The sequence below is a fragment of the Schistocerca americana genome, chromosome 4 (assembly GCF_021461395.2).
Source record: "Schistocerca americana isolate TAMUIC-IGC-003095 chromosome 4, iqSchAmer2.1, whole genome shotgun sequence".
Lineage (NCBI taxonomy): Eukaryota > Metazoa > Arthropoda > Insecta > Orthoptera > Acrididae > Schistocerca > Schistocerca americana.
Genome location: NC_060122.1, coordinates 780,655,096 through 780,675,399, shown reverse-complemented (window position 1 = coordinate 780,675,399; position 20,304 = coordinate 780,655,096). Strand labels below are relative to the sequence as shown.

Genomic DNA, 20,304 nt, shown 5'->3' with positions numbered 1-20,304 from the left:
GAAGATTAAAACTAAAATTTTCTTTGCACTGAACAGCAGGCTGGGGGAAAGGGGGGGGGGGATGTCACTTCTTAGCGAGGATACATATGCAGAAATTGTAAGATATTTGAAAACATTACATTTCCATGGGTGATAACGTGACATTTTCAACATTGATGAGACTCGTTTCTTTTATAATATAATGTATTTACACAAGTACGAGATGACCCTGAATACATGAAGAACTCTTTTTAAGAAGCTCCTTCAGAAAAAAGCATTTTTTAAACTTATTCTGATTAACCAAGATTACAAACTTTTACTGACTTGAGCATCTGTTACCATAACACCAATCCTAATCTTATGCCATTTACTGGTTGTCTATGTTTTGATAATAAAAGAAGAAATAATATAACAAGAAACTTTTCATATTAATTTTTATCTTCACTGTCTCCTTTGTTTATTTAGCCTGTGTTCTGTGGTACCACGTTTTATAGTCGTCATCATCATCATCATCATCATCATCATCTAAACAGGGGAACTGTTAAACATACATCTTCATTGTCACAAATATTTGGCTATTTCTTCCAAGTATGCTGCAATTTATTTTTTATTTATACAAATGGATTTAGACAAACTGCAGTTTAAACATGGTAAATGTTCATAAAAAGCCAAAGCATGCAGTATAGATTTCCATAGTTGGCAGCAACACGAAATTTGTTGCTCATTCACCACTCCCCTCTGAACATTCATAGTTCTCAACTAAACTGGTGTCACTGGCCCACTCCAGGTCTTCCTTAGTGTTGTGCTTGAGCAACACTGAAACAAGGGCATCTATATATTCTAGGGTGCAGGACGTGTGTAACAGCAACAACTAATACATAAATAAAAGACTGCAATCACAACTGAATCCAATTCTTGAACTTTCACTGGACTAATGCCATCTGTTGGTAATATCACCTTAATGAGTCTTTCTGCTGTAATTTATTCTTGTGATAACAACGGAAGTCAGTTTAATGTGATGTGTTTCATTTGTTAGACATTTAATTCTGGGTTTTTTTCTTTCTCGTTTCATCTGAATTTACCCCCTTGTTCCAAAGCTGATTAAAAGCTGGTAATTTTTCTCCCCAGTATTCTAACATGTGAAAAGCTACCAAATTTTCATTTGCAACACACCTCTTAAATCATTAGTTTTTCATAACCAAATAAAACACTAACTTTGGTTCAGAATCAAAATTGGTTTTGAAGGACAAGATTTTCAACTTTCAATGTTACCTTTACTTACAAAGCAGCATAAATGTATGTGTGCAGTATCCATACCTGTATTTAACCTATTTGCAGAGCTTTAGATAGCTGTAGCATATAGTTCAAAGTTTCTCATGTATCTAGTACTGTGAGTCAAATGTCACGTGACCAACTGAACAAGATCAACATTGCATCAAGTGCTTCTATGTATCAGGAAATCTTGATCCTATTCAAATGGAAGTATTGTTTGCTAAACTCTACCCCTCAGAACTCTTCAAAATAAATTTGTGCGAAACCTCAATAGCCAAAGCTTCATCTGTAAATGCAAGACAACCTCGATATTTATCTATTGAACACTGTCAAAATGTTTATCTCGGAAGCAATAGTTAAATCTGCGAATATAAGATGACCCCGTATTTTTCAAATGACGAATTTGGCAAAAAACCTTGTCTTACAATCAAGTAAATAAAGTACTTCCTGTAAAAACATAATCTATTAAAGTTAAATCGTATTTATTCTTCTGTCTCAGTTGCAAATTTTAAGTTAGATTACATGTTTCAATCATTCTGGATCACCTTCAGATCTAAGTAGCTGTGTAAGCATACTGTCTTGTCTACTCAGAACCACTATTTCATCTCAGAACCGTTACTTGAAGTAGTGGTTCTGAGTAGACAAGACACGTTGCTGACACAACTTCTTAGATCTGAAGATGATCCAGAGTGATCGAAATATGTAATCTAATTAAAAATGTGCAACAGAGACAGAAAAATACATGAAAATTGTCTTAAATATCTAGACAGTTGCTGAATCTCTCAAGACGATTTTGTCGGCTACAGTGATATTCCATTAAGTTATAATAATTCTATGGAAGTAAAAGGGAGTACAGAAAGGATGATTACACTGTTGTGTGTAAATAGTGATGGAAGTGAAAAGTTGCTTCTGCTAATAAAAGGAAAATTTAACACTCCCATGGGGTTCAAAAACATAAATATATTCTCTTGTATCTACAAATATAACAGCATTGCCTGGATGACACCACACGTCTGAGATTTCTCAGGCACTTATATACCGAGATAGGTGCAAAAACAGGGGGGGCGGGGGGACTGTACCTATTACTGACCAATTCCCTTTACAGCCTTCAGAAACACTGCTTCTGAGTAATGTAAATGTTGTATTCCTTCCTCTAAACTGTACATGTCATCAGCAACCTCTGGACATAATACACTTCAACAAAGTCAGACTCTGAGTAACAACTGCGCAGAAGTCAAATTTCATTCACTTAGAGAAAGGAAATGATGAGTCTCAGAATTCTACAGACTACGAATATGTTCTTTGTTACCTGGAATTCTGTAACATAACAGACTGTTATATGGTTTCACAAAGAGTAGCTATTGTCTGAGGCCACATTATTCCAGAAAAAGAATGGAATAGGACCACAGATATTTCTGAAAATTTAACATTCCAGGACTTTCTGATGATGATGATGATGATGATGATGATGATGATCTGCCTTCCACTGTCAAAATGAAAGTGAGATGTGTGAAATTTTTGTGAAGGAACACTGTGATGGAGGAGCCAAAAGTGATGCTGGTAGCAAACAACAACAACAAGCACAAGCCACTGCACCAACTTTCATTGTTGCTGAACGAGAACCTGATACCATTAGGAGTTTCTTTTCCTCCTTTAATGTTAGATGAATCAATTCTAACTAATACCAACCAATTGGAGTGACAACTTCTTTCACTACAATACAATGGAAGGATAAACAATTGGTAATTTGTAGCCGGGTCCATCTTTCCTCGTACTCAGGCAAAACTCATTTAAGAAAAATTCCTGTTTCGTGAACTTACATTTAGGTCCCCACGGATTCATTGAAAAGGGTTTTCACTGTATGTGCAACAACCAGATACACAACAGCTCTAAGCACACAAATTGGAACCGGGTCTAAAAACATCTGTTCTCTTACGTAAGACAGCTGATGTACATTATACTGAGGGCACTCATCCATTGCTTTCCAAATACAGTGCACTTGAACTACTACAAATGCTTTAGAAAGTTCAATAACTATGTTTCACTAGATTCTGTAATCTGTAGTTGAGATACTGTCAAAGTAACAGACACTCTTCTCTAACTTTTGAACAGTTCTTCTTCAGCAGCGAAATAATAAAAAGCACACATTAAGTTTTGACATTCACTTTGCGCGCGCACGCGCACGCGCACGCGCACGCGCACGCGCACGCGCACACAGAGAGAGAGAGAGAGAGAGAGAGAGAGAGAGAGAGAGAGAGAGAGAGAATTGCCAAGGAAACTAGTACAGGCATGCTTATTCAAATACAGAGATATGTAAACAGGCAGAATACGGCACTGCTGTCGACAACATCTATGTAAGCCAATAAGTGTCTGGTGCAGCTGATAGATAATTAAGTTGAGTCTGAATGTGGTGTTATAGTCGGCACACGAGCGATGGGACATAGTCTCTGAGGAAGTGATGAAGTGGGGATTTTCCCGTACCAGAATCTCACGAGTGTACCGTGAGTATCAGGAATCCGGTAAAACATCAAATCTTCAATTTTTGCTGCGACCAGAAAAAGATCCTGCAAGAACAAGACCTACAACGACTGAAGAGAATCATTCAACATGACAGGAGTTCAACCCTTCCGCAAATTGCTGCAGATTTCAATACTGGGCCATCAACAAATGTCAGCGTATGAACCATTCAACAAAACATCATCGATATGGGCTTTCGGAACCAAAGGCCCACTCGTGTACCCTTGATGACTGCATGACACAAAGCTTTATGCCTCGCATGGGCCAGACGACACTGACATTGGACTGTTGATGACTGGAAACATATTGTATGGTTGGACGAGTCTCAATTCAAATTGTATCAAGCAGACGGACATGTACGGCTATGGACACAACCTCATGAATACATGGACCCTGCATGTCAGCAGGGGACTATTCAAGTTGGTGGAGGCTCTGGAATGGTGAGGGGCATGTGCAGTTGAAGTAATACAGGACACTGATACGTCTACACATTACTCCGACAGGTGACATGTACATAAGCATCCTGTCTGATTACCCGCATCTAGTCATGTCTATTATGCATTCCAACAGACATGGGCAATTTCAGCAGGACAATGCAACACCCCACACAACCAGAATTGCTACAGAGTGGCTCCAGGAACCCTCTTCTGAGTTTAAACACTTCCACTGACCACCAAACTCCCCAGACATGAACATTATTGAGCATATCTGGGGTGCATTACAACGTTTTGTTCAGAAGAGACCTTCACCACCTCATACTCATACAGATTTATGGATACCCCTGCTGGATTCATGGTGTTAATTCCCTTCAGCACTACTTCAGACATTAGTTGAGTCCATGCCATGTCATGCTGCAGTGCTTCTGCATGCTCACAGGGGCCCTACATGATATTAGGCAGGCGTACCAGTTTCATAGGCTCTTCAGTGCATATCAGCTGCAGTGTAACACATTCTATTTATTTTTGAGGTTGAATACACAGTGAAGTGCAGTAAGAAACTTGTCTTACGTACAACACACAGACAACTTCAATGTGTAATATTTGCTTCCTAATAAAAGCTTGAGCAATCAACACTTCGATAGTCGATGTCCACTTTGTTAAAATAAAAAAGATAAGTAACCAAAACCCTTACATTTGGCAAAGTTATTTATATGGAAATGAATCATACAAGATACAAACTACTCTGTACTGGATTTCATATCTTACATCACCATCTACCAGTAGGGAAATATTTTTTTAAACACTCTTTTTAATTTTGTCAGACTCAATTTGCAAAGAATATTATAAAATTCAAGCCTCTAATTCTGTGTCAACATGCAAAATAAATGTAGACTGTAATGTTTAAAATCCATTTCATAAACTACATAAAATACAAGTGCCTACTATAAATGTATGAAATATGCCTACAGTACAAGTTGAACCACGATTATAAATCTTTTAGGGAGGTAACTCAAAAGTAATAGTGAAAACTATGTAACAATTTTAAGTTTTGTGAACCTGATGTAACACAAATTATTGATTACGACTGAGGTGGCAATAACTGCATGATAATCATTTTTTAATGTCAACAAAGGTTGAAGATCATTTTTATACCTCAGTAAAACTGACAGATGCTCCACCGATAAAATATGATTACAGATACCTGGAGCGTCTCCATTCGGAAAGCAGCACTTCATCAATAGTGGAATATTTGACATGAATGCTTTTTTCTGTTCATGAACATAATCTGGATCAGCCTGTTCATCTTCCCAAGGTAACTTGCTACAAAGCCACTGTAATAAATTGTAGCCCAGAATTTCAAGATCCCCTCTTCTTGAGTGTGCTTCAAACAAAAACAATGTCACGTGAAATTAGTTACTTTACCTGAAAACATGCATATATAAAATAATGTCATCAGAAGCAGCGTTACTGGTAGTTTCATTGATATTAAGTTGAGACTTATTTATCACTACATTGTCTTCGAAATATTTAATGTGCAACCTTACTCAGTACCACAATAAATGAGCACACCTATTTTCAGCTACTGGCAATGACTTCCTTTTGTATAAGTGATACACACAATGATTTGTGTGGAATTATCCAGGAACATCGCCCCCAAAACAATTACATAAGAAAGTTTACTATGGAAGTATCTTAAATCCACTGGCAATATTGATACAATCCACAAAGTTAGGAATCAGTAACAACAGTATTTTGATTGGAGAAGTGATAAGCAAGATTTATTTGTAAACGTAACAGAACCGTCACCAAGGGATGGAGAGGCTGAGGCTGAGGGTGAGGGATGGAGAGGGAGAGGCTGAGGGTGAGGGTGAGGGCTGGAGAGGGAGAGGCTGAGGCTGAGGGTGAGGGATGGAGAGGGAGAGGGAGAGGGTGAGGGCTGGAGAGGGAGAGGGAGAGGGTGAGGGCTGGAGAGGGAGAGGGAGAGGCTGAGGGTGAGGGATGGAGAGGGTGAGGGTGAGGGATGGAGAGGGTGAGGGTGAGGGATGGAGAGGGAGAGGCTGAGGGTGAGGGTGAGGGATGGAGAGGGAGAGGCTGAGGGTGAGGGTGAGGGATGGAGAGGGAGAGGCTGAGGGTGAGGGTGAGGGATGGAGAGGGAGAGGCTGAGGGTGAGGGTGAGGGATGGAGAGGGAGAGGCTGAGGGTGAGGGTGAGGGATGGAGAGGGAGAGGCTGAGGGTGAGGGTGAGGGATGGAGAGGGAGAGGGTGAGGGTGAGGGATGGAGAGGGAGAGGCTGAGGGTGAGGGTGAGGGATGGAGAGGGAGAGGCTGAGGGTGAGGGATGGAGAGGGAGAGGCTGAGGGTGAGGGTGAGGGATGGAGAGGGAGAGGCTGAGGGTGAGGGTGAGGGATGGAGAGGGAGAGGCTGAGGGTGAGGGATGGAGAGGGAGAGGCTGAGGGTGAGGGATGGAGAGGGAGAGGCTGAGGGTGAGGGATGGAGAGGGTGAGGGTGAGGGATGGAGAGGGAGAGGCTGAGGGAGAGAAGGGGAGGGTGAGGGATGGAGAGGGAGAGAAGGGGAGGGTGAGGGATGGAGAGGGAGAGGCTGAGGGATGAAGAGGGAGAGAAGGGGAGGGATGGAGGTGGTGAGGCAAAGGCAAAGCCAGGAGCAAGGGGTGACAGGGGGAGGGAGGGGGGGTGAGAAGGGGAGGGAGGGGTGGGAGGGGGTGGAAGAGGGGTGGGAGGGGGTGGAAGAGGGGTGGGAGGGGGTGGAAGAGGGGTGGGAGGGGGTGGAAGAGGGGTGGGAGGGGGTGGAAGAGGGGAGGGAGGGGGTGGAAGAGGGGAGGGAGGGGGTGGAAGAGGGGAGGGAGGGGGTGGAAGAGGGGGAGGGAGGGGGTGGAAGAGGCGGAGGTAGGGGGTGGAAGAGGCGGAGGTAGGGGGTGGAAGAGGCGGAGGGAGGGGGTGGAAGAGGGGGAGGGAGGGGTGGAAGAGGCGGAGGGAGGGGGTGGAAGAGGCGGAGGGAGGGGGACAGAGGGAGAGGGAGGGGGTGGAAGAGGGGGGGGGGCAGAAGGGGCACCTGGTGGGAAGGGGGTGTGGTGGGACAGAGGCGGTAATGTGCGGTGAGACAGCGGTTGGGTGCGGTGAGACAGCGGTTGGGTGCGGTGAGACAGCGGTTGGAGTGCGGTGACACAAAAGGGGGGGGCGACCAGGGGGGATGGATGCAGTGGGGGGTGCGTGCAGTGAGACAGCAGGGGGGGGGGGGGCGGTGCGAAGAGACAGTTGGGGGGGGGGGGCACCGAGACAGCGCGGAAGGGTGAAGGTGCGACGAGACGGTGGGAGGGGGGGGTGCGACGAGACGGTGGGAGGGGGGGGTGCGACGAGACGGTCGAGGGGAGGGGGGGGAGTGCGACGAGACGGTCGAGGGGGAGGGGGGGTGCGACGAGACGGTCGATGGGGGGGGGAGTGCGACGAGACGGTAGGTGGAGGGTGCGACGAGACGGGGGGGCGCTGCGACGAGACGGTGGGGGGCGTGCGACGAGACAGGGCGGTGCGACGAGACGGTGGGGGGGGGGAGGTGCGTGCGACGAGACGGTGGGGGTGGGAGGGGGCGTGCGACGAGGCAGGGGGTGTGCGACGAGACAGGGGGCGTGCGACGAGACAGGGGGCGTGCGACGAGACAGGGGGCGTGCGACGAGACAGGGGGCGTGCGACGAGACAGGGGGCGTGCGACGAGACAGGGGGCGTGCGACGAGACAGGGGGCGTGCAACGAGACAGGGGGCGTGCAACGAGACAGGGGGCGTGCAACGAGACAGGGGGCATGCGACGAGACGGTGGGGGGGGGGGGGGCGTGCGACGAGACGGTGGGGGGGAGGCGTGCGACGAGACGGGGGTGGCGGCATGCGACGAGACCGTGGGGGGGGGGGGAGGGGTGCGGCAAGACGGTAGGGGGGGGGCGTGCGACGAGACAGGGGTGGCAGCATGCGGCGAGACCGTGGGGGGGGGAGGGGTGCGGCAAGACGGTAGGGGGGGGGGCGTGCGACGAGACAGGGGTGGCAGCATGCGGCGAGACCGTGGGGGGGGGGGGTGCGGCGAGACGGTGGGAGAGGGGTGCGGCGGGACCGTGGGGGGGGGGGGGGGGGGCTGCGACGACACGGTGGGGGGGGGGAGGGGTGCGACGACAAAGTGGTGGGGGGGGTGCAACGACACAGTGGAGGGGGTGCAACGACACAGTGGAGGGGGGGTGCGACGAGACGGCGGGCCTGGGCCGACACAGTGGGGGGGGGCTACGACAAGACAGTGGGGGGGGGGGGGAGGGCTGCGACGAGACAGTGGCGGGGGGGCTGCGACGAGACACTGGTGGAGGGGGCAGTGCGATGAGACAGTGGGGGGGGGGGCGGGTGAGACGAGAGAGTGGGGGGGGGGTGCGACGTGGGAGTGGGGGGGGGGGTGCGACGAGACAGTGGGTGTGTGGTGAGACAGAGGGGGTGTGTGGGGAGAGAGGGGGGTGCGGTGGGACAGGGGGTTGAGAGAGAGGTTGAGGTGAGGGGAAGGAGGGGAAGCGGAGGATGGAGAGGGGGAGGCAAAGGCAGGGGCAAGGGGTAAGTGTGAGGGAGGGAGTGGGTAGAGGGGAGAGGGAGGGAGGGAGTGGGTAGAGGGGTGAGGGAGGGAGGGAGGGGGAAGAGGGGTGAGGGAGGCTGGGAGGGGGGTAGAGGGAGGGAGGGAGGGAGGGGGTAGAGGGAGGGAGGGGGTAGAGGGAGGGAGGGGGTAGAGGGAGGGAGGGAAGGGGTAGAGGGAGGGAGGGAGGGAGGGGGTAGAGGGGAGAGGGAGGGGGTAGAGGGGAGAGGGAGGGAGTAGAGGGGAGAGGGAGGGAGTAGAGGGGAGAGGGAGGGAGTAGAGGGGAGAGGGAGGGAGTAGAGGGGAGAGGGAGGGAGGGGGTGGAAGAGGGGGCGGTGGGATGGAGGGGGGAGAGGGTGCAGTGGGACAGAGGGGGGTGTCGTGTGGTGGGACAGAGGGGGGTGTCGTGTGGTGGGACAGAGGGGGTGTCGTGTGGTGGGACAGAGGGGGGTGTCGTGTGGTGGGACAGAGGGGGGTGTCGTGTGGTGGGACAGATGAGTGTGTATTGTGAGACAGAGGGTTGCGGTGGGACAGTGGGGGGGGGAGGGGGGGGAGGGGGGCAGTTGGGGGTAGTGGAGGGGTGCAGTGCAACAGTGGGGTTGTGCGTGCGCTTCGACAGTGCGGGGGCTGCGGTGAGACAGTGGCGGGGTGGGGGGGGTGCGGTGGGGGGGGGGGTGCGGTGGGTGGGGGAGGGGGTTTCGGTGGAACAGTGGGTGAGGGGAGGTGAGGGTAGGGGTTGCGGTGGGACAGCGGAGAGAGGAGGGAAGCGGGGTGGCAGGGGGGGTGCTGTGGGACAGTAGGGCGGGTGCCGTGGGACAGTAGGGCGGGTGCCGTGGGACAGTAGGGCGGGTGCCGTGGGACAGTAGGGCGGGTGCCGTGGGACAGTAGGGCGGGTGCGACGGTGGGGGTGGTGTGCCGTGGGACAGTGGTGGGGTGCGTTGGGTCAGTGGGGGGCATGGGGGGGAGTGCCATGGGACAGTAGGGCAGGTGTGGTGCGACAGTGGGGGGGGGGGGGGGGGGGGAGGACAGTGAGGGGGGAACTGTGGGGATGGTGTGGTGCAACAGTGGAGGAGGGCGGGAGGGGGGGACAGTGGGGATCATGCCTTACGACAGGGGGGGGGGGGGGGGGGATGGTGCGGTGCAACAGTGGAGGGGGTGCAGTGCAACAGTGGGGGGAGGGAGTGTGCGACAGTTGGGACGTGTGCTTGGACAGTGGGTGGGGGGTCGTTGCGGTGGGGCGGAGGGAGGGGGGCGGTGGGAGGGGGGCGGAGGGAGGGGGACGGAGGGAGGGGGGCGGAGGGAGGGGGACAGAGGGAGGGGGTTGGAGGGACGGGATTGGAGGGAGGGGGTGGGAAATTATGATCGAATTAATTGTTGCATGGCACAGAAAAGCTATTATGTGACAAGATAAAGTAAAAAGTGTCCCGTATTTGTCAAATTATGTATTTTGAATCAATAAAAAAGAGGGGGTGGGACAGAGGTGTGCAGGAAAGAGGGGGGTGTGGGAAGGAGAGGGGGGAGTCCTCCTCTTACTAATACAGAGTCCACATAAGGACTTAGCACCAGTACTGACAGAGTATGTCTACTCTAACCAGATGAAATGAGTACTACCTGCATCTCTCAGGTGCAGCAGAATTTTGCAGACTACTTTCAAATATGTCATCCAAAATTATTTTACTTGAACTTGAAAAAGAAAACTGGTAACCTACCTCCAATGTGAGCATCTCTGCTTGTATATTCGATCGTGCCATTATGTGCTTTGCGCAGATCAGAATGATATTCTTTATGCCTGCCATCTCGCCCCATGTAACGACAAGCAAGACCAAAATCGAGTAAGTACACATTATTTGTTGTACCATGTCTATGACCAATAAGCAGATTAGAACCTTTAATATCAGCATGAATGTAGCCTTGGCTGTGGATGTATTCAAGAACATCTAACTGTAAGAAAGAATTAAGATGCTCAGTATATGATTTACAAGGCTAAGAGTAGTTAAAAGACTACAAATATTGCTGAACTTACTATCTGGATGCCCAGGTACAAAACAGTCTTTAAATGAAACTTCCTCTTGTACTTCAAAAACAATTTGTTCAAATCCAATCCAAATCGTTCCAAAACAAGGAATCTATATCTATCACCTTTATACATATGTGATCCTGCACCCACATAAGGAGACATTCCTAGATGCTGAAGCCTCTTTCTTCTTTGCCACTCCAGAACTGTGCAAAGAAATAAGTATTGTCACATAGCATCATTATTATGTTACGCCTTGCTCCATTAATTAAACAATTACAAATAATTCCCATTATGTACATATTCTCTACATAAATGAAACATCTAATAAGACATACATGTTAAAACTTAATTCCACAAAAATTCTCTTTTACTTATTTTATGAATTAAAGTCAGTTCTCTGTTTCAATTTTTCATTTCATATCCATAATTTGGAATACAAATTTTTTAGTATCACTTGTTGTTTTAGGTGTTTCTCATATTCTCCGCATTCTTGACACTTTTTTTCACAACTGTCTTTCTTCTCTGCCCTGTCAACAGCTGTTCATATGCTAGCAGTTGGATTTTTTTTAAAAAAAAAAACCAGGACTGAACAAACACATATATGTAACTGCACATACAACCATTATACAAATTTATAATTACACAATCCAGATTTTACATGAAGTTCTGTTCAGAACTTGCAATATAAACACTGTGAATGATTCAGCCACACAAAACCAATATTGTAGTGAAATATATTTCACCATGTTAAAGTTTAACAAACTGTCCTATATAAATACCTCAGCTTTGCACCAGAGACTAATTTTGTAGTGTCTTTACAACCCTTTACATTCTGCAAAGGAGGCTTTCGGTGGGAATAATTTACAAATATTACACTTCAAAATTATTTAACTTATTTTCTGTACAGTTCAATTACAAACACACTTGTATTTGCATGTATTTGTATCCAACAGGTCACTCTAGTAAGAAACATGTAAAAGCTATTATTTCTCCATAGTTGAGTTTCACTCACCTTTCGAAAGCTTATAGGGTACATAATGTTTTCTTAAAATTTTTGCTTAATAAAAATGACTGTATCAATCTGATTTTAGGTGGGGAGCAACAGTAGTCTACACAGATCCAAGCAGAGGCTGCACTCACAAAAAAGAAGTGAACAAGGAGTGTGGACATAAGAATGATGTGCACTTCCTTTACGTTACGTGAACACAGCCCCAAAATCTAAACCGAAGGTAAAATGGCAACAGCAAAATATGTATCGTCATTAATTTCTTCAATGATTGCCATTGCACACACAAGGGGGGCCAAATACAATGCAACAATGATGACCATACCGCAGAAAGCAAGCTTACAGAAAACACATTAAAGAAAACCCATGCCCACAGATGGCAGTCACTGGTATTTAAGAACAAAGTAACCCACGAGCAAAAGACGTTCTGAGCACAAAGGAGTACAAGGAACATAAATAAGAGAGAACATCCTACAAAAAAATTATGACAATCCACTGCAACTACAGATAAAGTCAGCCAGCAAACCAAGCCTAGACAAACTTGCTTCATAGCCAGCACTGCTATATTTCATTGTTCACCCCCTGCCCCCCCTCCCCCCCCCCCCCAAAAAAAAATTGTTTTATGCAGAACATCAGTGCCAAAGTGGAAAATTCTAATGAAACATGCTCGCAGACATCACAGTGGAAGGCTGCATCGCACAAGAAAACCCTACAATCAGCAATGTTTTAATTGAATAAAATTAAACATGTATCCTGACAAAAATCAAACATGGTATCTGCAGCTGTTCTATAACTTAATTTGAAACTGGTACTAAATATACACAAATGAAAAATCTGACCAATATTCCTGAAATATCAGTGTGCCGAGGAGGTAATATGATTTAATGTATTTACCCTAGCCCCCCTACAAAGACCACTTCCTTTACTTATTCTTTACCAACTGACATCTGCTTGTCACTGCTACTGGCAACTTACTTTATGTTGCCAATACCCCCAACCACTTCCCACCATCTTGGCAGCACTTACCATTTTTCCCATACTTTGGTTCACTAACAAAACCTTTTTTTAATTTTTAAACAATGGGTCACTATACAGAATGGCTAGACAGTGTTTATACCCAAATTAAATGTGTGTAACAGTATAAGCTGGTAAGATATTTGAAGTTTGAACCTTTCATGCTGATCACTGATTTGGTTACAATGCTCCTCACATGAATTGCAATGTGGTTGTTATGTCACTGCCACATGACTGCCTTGGGAGGAGAAAAATGTCTGTGGATTGGCCAGTTCATTGTTTGCCTCTCCATGTTTGGTGCTGATGCCAGTGACTTCACCATAGAGGAACACTTAGTGATAACTGTGTGCATCAGGTGACAGGTAACTTTGATAAATGGTTCAGTAAGGAGCCACCAAGTTGTTGGACTGTGACCATAGGGGAGAGGAAAGCCTTTCCCCTGGAAGTGTTTCGGACACCTCCCACTCTGGCCATCCACCAACCGGGAGGGAAATGGGTCAAAATTAGTGCATTAGCGACACGTTAACCCTGCAAGTCAACCAGAAAGTGTGCTGCAGAACTTGAAATTGAAAGAGGCACAACGCAACTCCACAGGAAAATGGACTTAGATCTGTAAGCATTCCAGCCAACGAGCATCAATGAACTACTGGGCAAAGACGAACAGCCGTAGGGTTTATCAAGCTGTGCGGGGATAATTGCCATGCACATACAGACATTTTGGACAAATAACTGTGTTATTAAAGATGAAATGAAGCAACTGTGCTTGTAGAGGGACACAATGTCCATCCTGTATTCTTCACATAACTATTAGTACTTTAAAGACAGAACTTCCAAACAAATCTATAGTACTGCCATGGTCATTGCCATGACACTCTTCCATGCCAACATGTTATGGACCATCTACAGATATCTTTAATAGACACTTATAACTCTAAATCCCCATCTAGTGTAGGTCCATTAAGGCCAATATTAAGATTCCTCCAAAATATCAAAACACACTTCCAATTGGTTCAGCTGAGCCTCACTGCTGAATGCTGAGCATGTCAGTCATGCTTTCTTAGGAATCAGTTGACATTCAACCTGCCAATCACCCAGAATAGCTCCATATGAAATGCTGGGTTAAATGTTCAAAATCCAAACTTGCTCACCCACACACATTTGCCAGCGGTGGAAATAGCATCTGCAATGATTAATAGTTCCTATCTCAATATGCTGAAGATTTTTCTGAGCCTGTTGCATACAAACACCACCGCCATTATGTCAACTGAAAACAAATCTTCCACACCCCATGCCCATGCACATCCACTGATTACTAACAAAAAGGAGTAACCTCTTCATCACACAATATTGTGCTGGACCAAACACTGGAAACTCCAGGTAAGAATATCACCAATACAGGAAAAGACAAATTGCTACTTCCTGTAAAGATGACACGTCAAGTAGCAGACACTTACTTAAAGCTTTTGGCCACAGCCTTCATCAGTGAAACACACACACACACACACACACACACACACACACACACACACACACACACACAAGCAAGCATACCTCATGCACATACTATCGCCAATTCCAGCATTTCGTGCCGGAATGCAACTATCACGTAGGATGCAAGCAGATGTCTGGAGAGGGTGGGGATGGGAAATGGATAGTAATATCCGGGTGGGGAAAGAAAGAGATGAACACTGCCTGGCGGAGTATGCAGGGACTAGACTGTTAACAGGCAGAGCATCAGCAGGTTGTGTGGTAGGGAGGCAGGGAAAGATGGGCAGATGTATTGGCAGAGGGCTGCACATACAGGTGGGAGAGGAGAATGGAGAAAAGATAATAGGACAGATGGGATGGAAACTGTTGGATGGAGGGTGTGGGGACAGTGCATTACCATAGCTTGCGGATGGGATAATTACTGAAGCGGAGAACATGGTGTAAGGGAAACCCCATCTGTGCAGTTTAGAAAAGCTGGTGGTGGAGGGAAGGATCCGGATGGCTTACGTACTGAACCCACCATTGGAATGAAGTGTGTTATTTTCAGCTGCATGTTGTGCTACAAGGTGGTTTCCTTTGTTCTTGGCCACATTTTAGCGGTGTTCTTTCATTCTGGTGGACAGCTGGTTGGTAGTCATCCAATATAAAAAGATGTGCAATGATTGCAGCAGAGATGGTAAATGAAATGGCTGCTTTCACAGGTGGCCCAGCCCCTAATGGGGCAATGCCTGTTTGCAACTTGACATGTCTTCTTTACAGTAAGTAGCTATCTGTCGTTTCCTACATTGTTAACATCATACTGGTCTTTAATAACAGAAAAACTTTCTCTCTTACAGATTTAAATACCTCTCATCGTGTAATGAAATTAGAAATATCCTACTAATTATCTCCTCCTGCCTCTCACACAGGAATGCAGCCAACCCAACCCACACAATATGCTCACAACACCCTAATGAATGGATCTTGTTCCTGTGGGAGAACTAACTGCGAGACGTGTTCCACATCTCTTGGCAGCACCTCACCTCATATTCCTGCCCTGTCACTGGGGTTTCCTATCCAACTGGAGACAATTGTAATCACATCAATCAACTCTTTTGTGGGTCAGTTGCACACCATACTATTGCAGTATGGCCACAAGCCAACGATGAACCAAGCATGGTAACAACTAATCTGTAACTAAGGGCACACTGCACCACACATCTGTTGCTTCTTAATCGACGCAATATGGATGCTGCCAAAGCTTACAATTTTCCACACTTGGGAACAGGTTCTTCAACATTACACGTTTTGTCTCCCTCTCATAGATTCAATCATCTCAAATTGTTGCCGTACACCTCTAATTCCCCTTTCCTTCCGCCTGCACCCATTTTATCTTCCCGTTTGTATACCATACATACTCCTAATTACTTTCCTGTCAATTAATAGTTGTGTTCTGGGTACACAATTGAGTTGTCATTCTCTTCCCCCCCCCCCCCCCCCCCTCCCCCCAACAACCACCCACCTGTCTGTCTGTCCAGGTTCTCCATCTTTCTCTACAACGTTATCTTAATGTGAATCCTTAGGTACCAGATACCTCTCCATTTGTGCTCCAACGTATTTCACACTTGGAGAGCCTCGTCATTGTTTTTTTCTTTTCTAATCCCATCCCACATCTCTAAAATATACTCAAGAACAGTCATTTCAGTTGAGAATTTGTTTTTGTGTGGTTGCCACTATTACAGATTTGTGTGCCTCATTCAAGTGTTTGTGATGTCTCTCATATACCTGACTTATGGGTAATATTTCTCATTAAATACTCTCAAGAATGTTACAGATGTCTCTCATATACCGGACTTACGGGTAATATTTCTCATTAAATACTCTCAAGAATGTTACACAATCTGTTACATTTTTTCATAAATTTTATCTTCTTATACTCCCTTCATTTTACTTTTACATACTTGACATTATCTCCAACCCTTAGTAAAAGGTTCTGTGCCAGCTTAGGAATGATGCACTATTGTTTTGGGGGACTTAAAATGATGCCTTCATATTTCATTTTCTTAGGGAAGAAAAACGTTAAATCAAAGCCAGGCATATTGCAAGGCAGGAGCTGGATCAAATGCTCTAGAAATTCTCAAGTTTCAGCTGGTAGCCATCTTTCTCTACATGACTGTCTTATTAAGCACCTCCTGTTTTCAATTAGGTACGATCTATCTTCATTTAAAGATCTTTAGAGATTTCTAGAGTCTCTAACTTCAGCAACCACCTTGCAATACACGTCTGGCTCTTTTTGCTTCATGCTAGCTGCAGACCAGTAGTATGTACTTAATATACAGGGTGGAGAAAAATTGTGTCACGAAATTTTAACCCTGGATGGCCGATGCCAGTAGGAACCAAAACTAATAGTGTTGTGTAGGTCAACAATGCACAATTTTTAAACTACAGAAACTCTGATTGGCCGCAGGTTTGCCCTGTTGCCAGATGCTCTGCATGCAGGATCAAATGTAATAATATTATGAAAAAGGATAGTTGCTACTCACCATATAGCAGAGATGCCGAGTCGCAGATGGACAATAAAAAGCCTGTCAGAATGTGTGTGTGTGTGTGTGTGTGTGTGTGTGTGTGTGTGTGTGTTTATATTTGTATTTGACAAAGGCCTTATGGGCCGAAAGGTTACTTTCCAACAGTCTTTTTGCTATGTCTATCTGCGACTCAGCATCTCTACTATATGGAAGTAGCAACTATCCTTTTCATAATATTGTTATAAAAGAAAGTTTAATGGAAATGGTGAACTGTCAGCCAAGCTGATAGAAGAATTGAAGCTAGGAAACAGAACTATTCTATCCAAACAATCCCAAACTTTAAACCGGCTGGGGAGGTTCACCACACATATTTTTAAGGTTACTTACTAATCTTTACCCAAGCAACGTAATGAATTTAACTAAGTTATTTGTAACATAATATTCAGGAAACCAACATTAAAATGACGAGTCTTACTATGCACTGAACACTTTTGAGCTGTTGCCTTTCGACTGCCCAATACAATTAATGGAGCAATACCTACTCCCCATGAACTGGAGGTAAGAGGACTGCTTCATTTGTTACAAAGAGCAACTAATGCAACTACATTTGTCCAGAACTGTGCGTCTAACCTAGCCCCATACAAATGAAGTGCAGGGGGTGCCACAGTAGTGATGTAAAATTTTTTGGCAAGTGTATCTATCTCCTTAAAGTCAGCCTTCCTGGTTGGACCCCCCCCCCACCCCCCCCCCCTCAGGTGATTGCTCGCAACACACACACACACACACACACACACACACACACACACACACACACACACACACACACACACCCACCATTTTTAGAGCATCACCTGTGACCAGCTTTGTGAAAGAAGCAGCAACACTTTCAGCTCAAACAATTTCTGCTAATTTTGCACAACAATGTGTGGCCGCATACAATGCAAGCTGTGGCTGCTCTCTTTGGTCAATGGAACTAGGAAGTACTGTACCATCTATCATGCTCTTTGGACTTAAGTTCTTGTGACTGTGATTAGATTCCAAAGATGAAGGAACCACTTTGTGGCATTTGCTTCAGAACTGTTCCAGAGATTCGACACGCAGTAGACTGTTCCATTCGCATCATCAACAGAACAGGCTCTGCTAACAGTATACTATGCCTTCCACATTGCTGGCAACAGGTTCTACACAATGATGGTGACTACTCCGAAGGACAGGAACAGGCGTAAACACGTAGCTCTTTTGAATCAGTTGTGAATAGATAGTTACCACTATTTAAGTTCCAACCCTCATATTATCAAAGACTGCACATTTTGTGTACAATATGCAAGTTAGTCTAAAAGTGAACAACAATCAAAGGACACTAAATACTACTGATAAACTATTCAAATATTATGAAAAATGGGCTCATTAACTGAGAACAATAGAGTACCAGAAGCAAGATGACAAAATGCAAAAAGCAGTACAAGCAAAAGTAAGTACTTACTCATCTCAGGTTTTGCAGCTCTTATATAAAAGTTCATTTCCACAAAAAGTGGTCCATTTTTATGTGGCTCTACTTTCACAACATGTTCCGCATCTGTACCAACTGCCCTGCCGATTTCATGGGAAGCTACACAGCACATAAACAAACGAAAATATCAAATATGAAATTCACTTTCTAAAACATTTGCAAATGTTAGGAACATTTCAGTGTGCATACAGACACTGAGTGGACCGTAACATTGCTGCACATTCACATAAAGTTACTAATTTCTTTCAGACAAAAAGAAGTGTGATGCAGCTCTCAACATTAAATATTTTTTGAAAGGGTGAAAGTGAGTAGTTACTTGCAGCCATCACATTAAGGATCTGAAAAGCTTTAGCACAAATTTAACATTCTTAGTACATACATACTGAAAGGGTACTGCTTCGGTTTTCGCTCCTGAAACAAAGTTATAGATTTTGGAGTCAATCAAATACAAAAGCTTTGGTAGATTTACTGCCTAAACATAAATAAATAACTGTGCTGTATGACAAACACATCCCCACTACAAGGAAAAGTCTCCTATTAGTTTTGACAAATAGTGTGCACTCAAGAGAACGTTACTCTGCAAGGTTGTTTCCCTTCTAGTTACAAAACATACAAGAAAAGCTTCACTTTGTTACAGTCCTAACCAATATACAACCAATGAGTTTACATACTGTAAAGAAAAGCAACATGACATGTCCTAAATTCAATTGCTAAGTACAAATTTTTGCAAGACATCACTTTTTGGGTCATTTGCTGTTACATACAACAGTAAATACATGAAACTTTCACACCATAATGGCAATTACTGTATATATGAATGCTGTGGGAATTAAAGTTTGATAACTGTGATTATGAATAAAATTCTACAAGAAACTGTGCTGAAGGAAAAAGGGATAGGAAGCAAGGAGAACATCTGAGCACAAATATTGGAGCAACACTGGAAAAAAACATTCTTGGGCAATTCCAGATACTGTACCTGTCATATGGTTATCATGATATAACCATATATCCCTGCTAAAATGAATACACTGTATAAAAGTAGCTACCTAAAGTGTTTTAAAAAATCAAAACACTAAATTTTTGCTAACTGACAGACCACAGATCCAAGGGTCTGGGGGTTGATCCCCAGTTGGCTTAGGATGCTTTCTGTCAATTATCACTTCTTTCACTTCTGGCATCAATTTTTGATGTGTAAATTCCCAAGTTGCACAATGGTTCGGAGTCCATATTAAACTGTGGGTCACTATATAACTGAGCAGGTCGGTCAGTTCAAAAGTCAGAGGAAGGCAAGGGCATAACACCTCCAATAACAACATACCTAGTAAAGCACTTCAAACAAACCTTCAGGTTGAGAACAGCTTTACTTTCAAGTACTGAATAAATCCCAATGAGTAAGGTGCCTTGTTGGGTTGCTCATGTGTGGGAGTGAATAAATAAAAAGACCTCTTATAATACATTTGTTTTATTATCATAAAGAACATACAATTAAACACACACACACACACAACCAACAACTATATAACTTGCATTACACAATAGTTTCCTTATCTCTGCATAAATATCTATCAACAAAATATTCAGTTTGTTGATTTACAGAATGATAACAATTAAGTGATTAGCTGTACCATAAAATTCCACGAGAAGTGTGCCCAAAGCGTAAGTTTATCAGTCCATACATAAAAAAATCCTTGTGGTCCTTTGAGTGACAATTCCTTTCATTGAAGCATTTCCATAACCCTTAAAATACACACTTTTACCCATCTATTTTATATTTGGCTATGGTGATTAATTTTGTGACAGTTAGGACATATTCACGAGTGATCTGTATTCAACATTAACAACAAACTGGGAGTAAAAGAAGTACTGCTTGAAATTAATGACAACTAGTTGCTTTAAGTATGAATTTACAGTCAAAGAATGTGTGTACATTTTTAATTGTGAAACAATAAG

The 20,304-nt window shown here is 44.9% G+C and overlaps 1 protein-coding gene across 1 annotated transcript in view; it reads right to left on the bottom strand.

The window, feature by feature from the left end:
* LOC124612457 (serine/threonine-protein kinase VRK1-like) overlaps positions 1–20,304 on the bottom strand; it is a 90,953-nt gene that overhangs the window by 48,355 nt on the left and 22,294 nt on the right. The window contains exons 4-7 of the mRNA XM_047140685.1: positions 18,328–18,453; positions 10,839–11,035; positions 10,525–10,756; positions 5,410–5,589 (exon numbers count right to left, since the gene is read on the bottom strand). Coding sequence (XP_046996641.1) covers positions 5,410–5,589; positions 10,525–10,756; positions 10,839–11,035; positions 18,328–18,453 — 735 coding nt within the window. The remainder of the gene's footprint in view (positions 1–5,409; positions 5,590–10,524; positions 10,757–10,838; positions 11,036–18,327; positions 18,454–20,304) is intronic.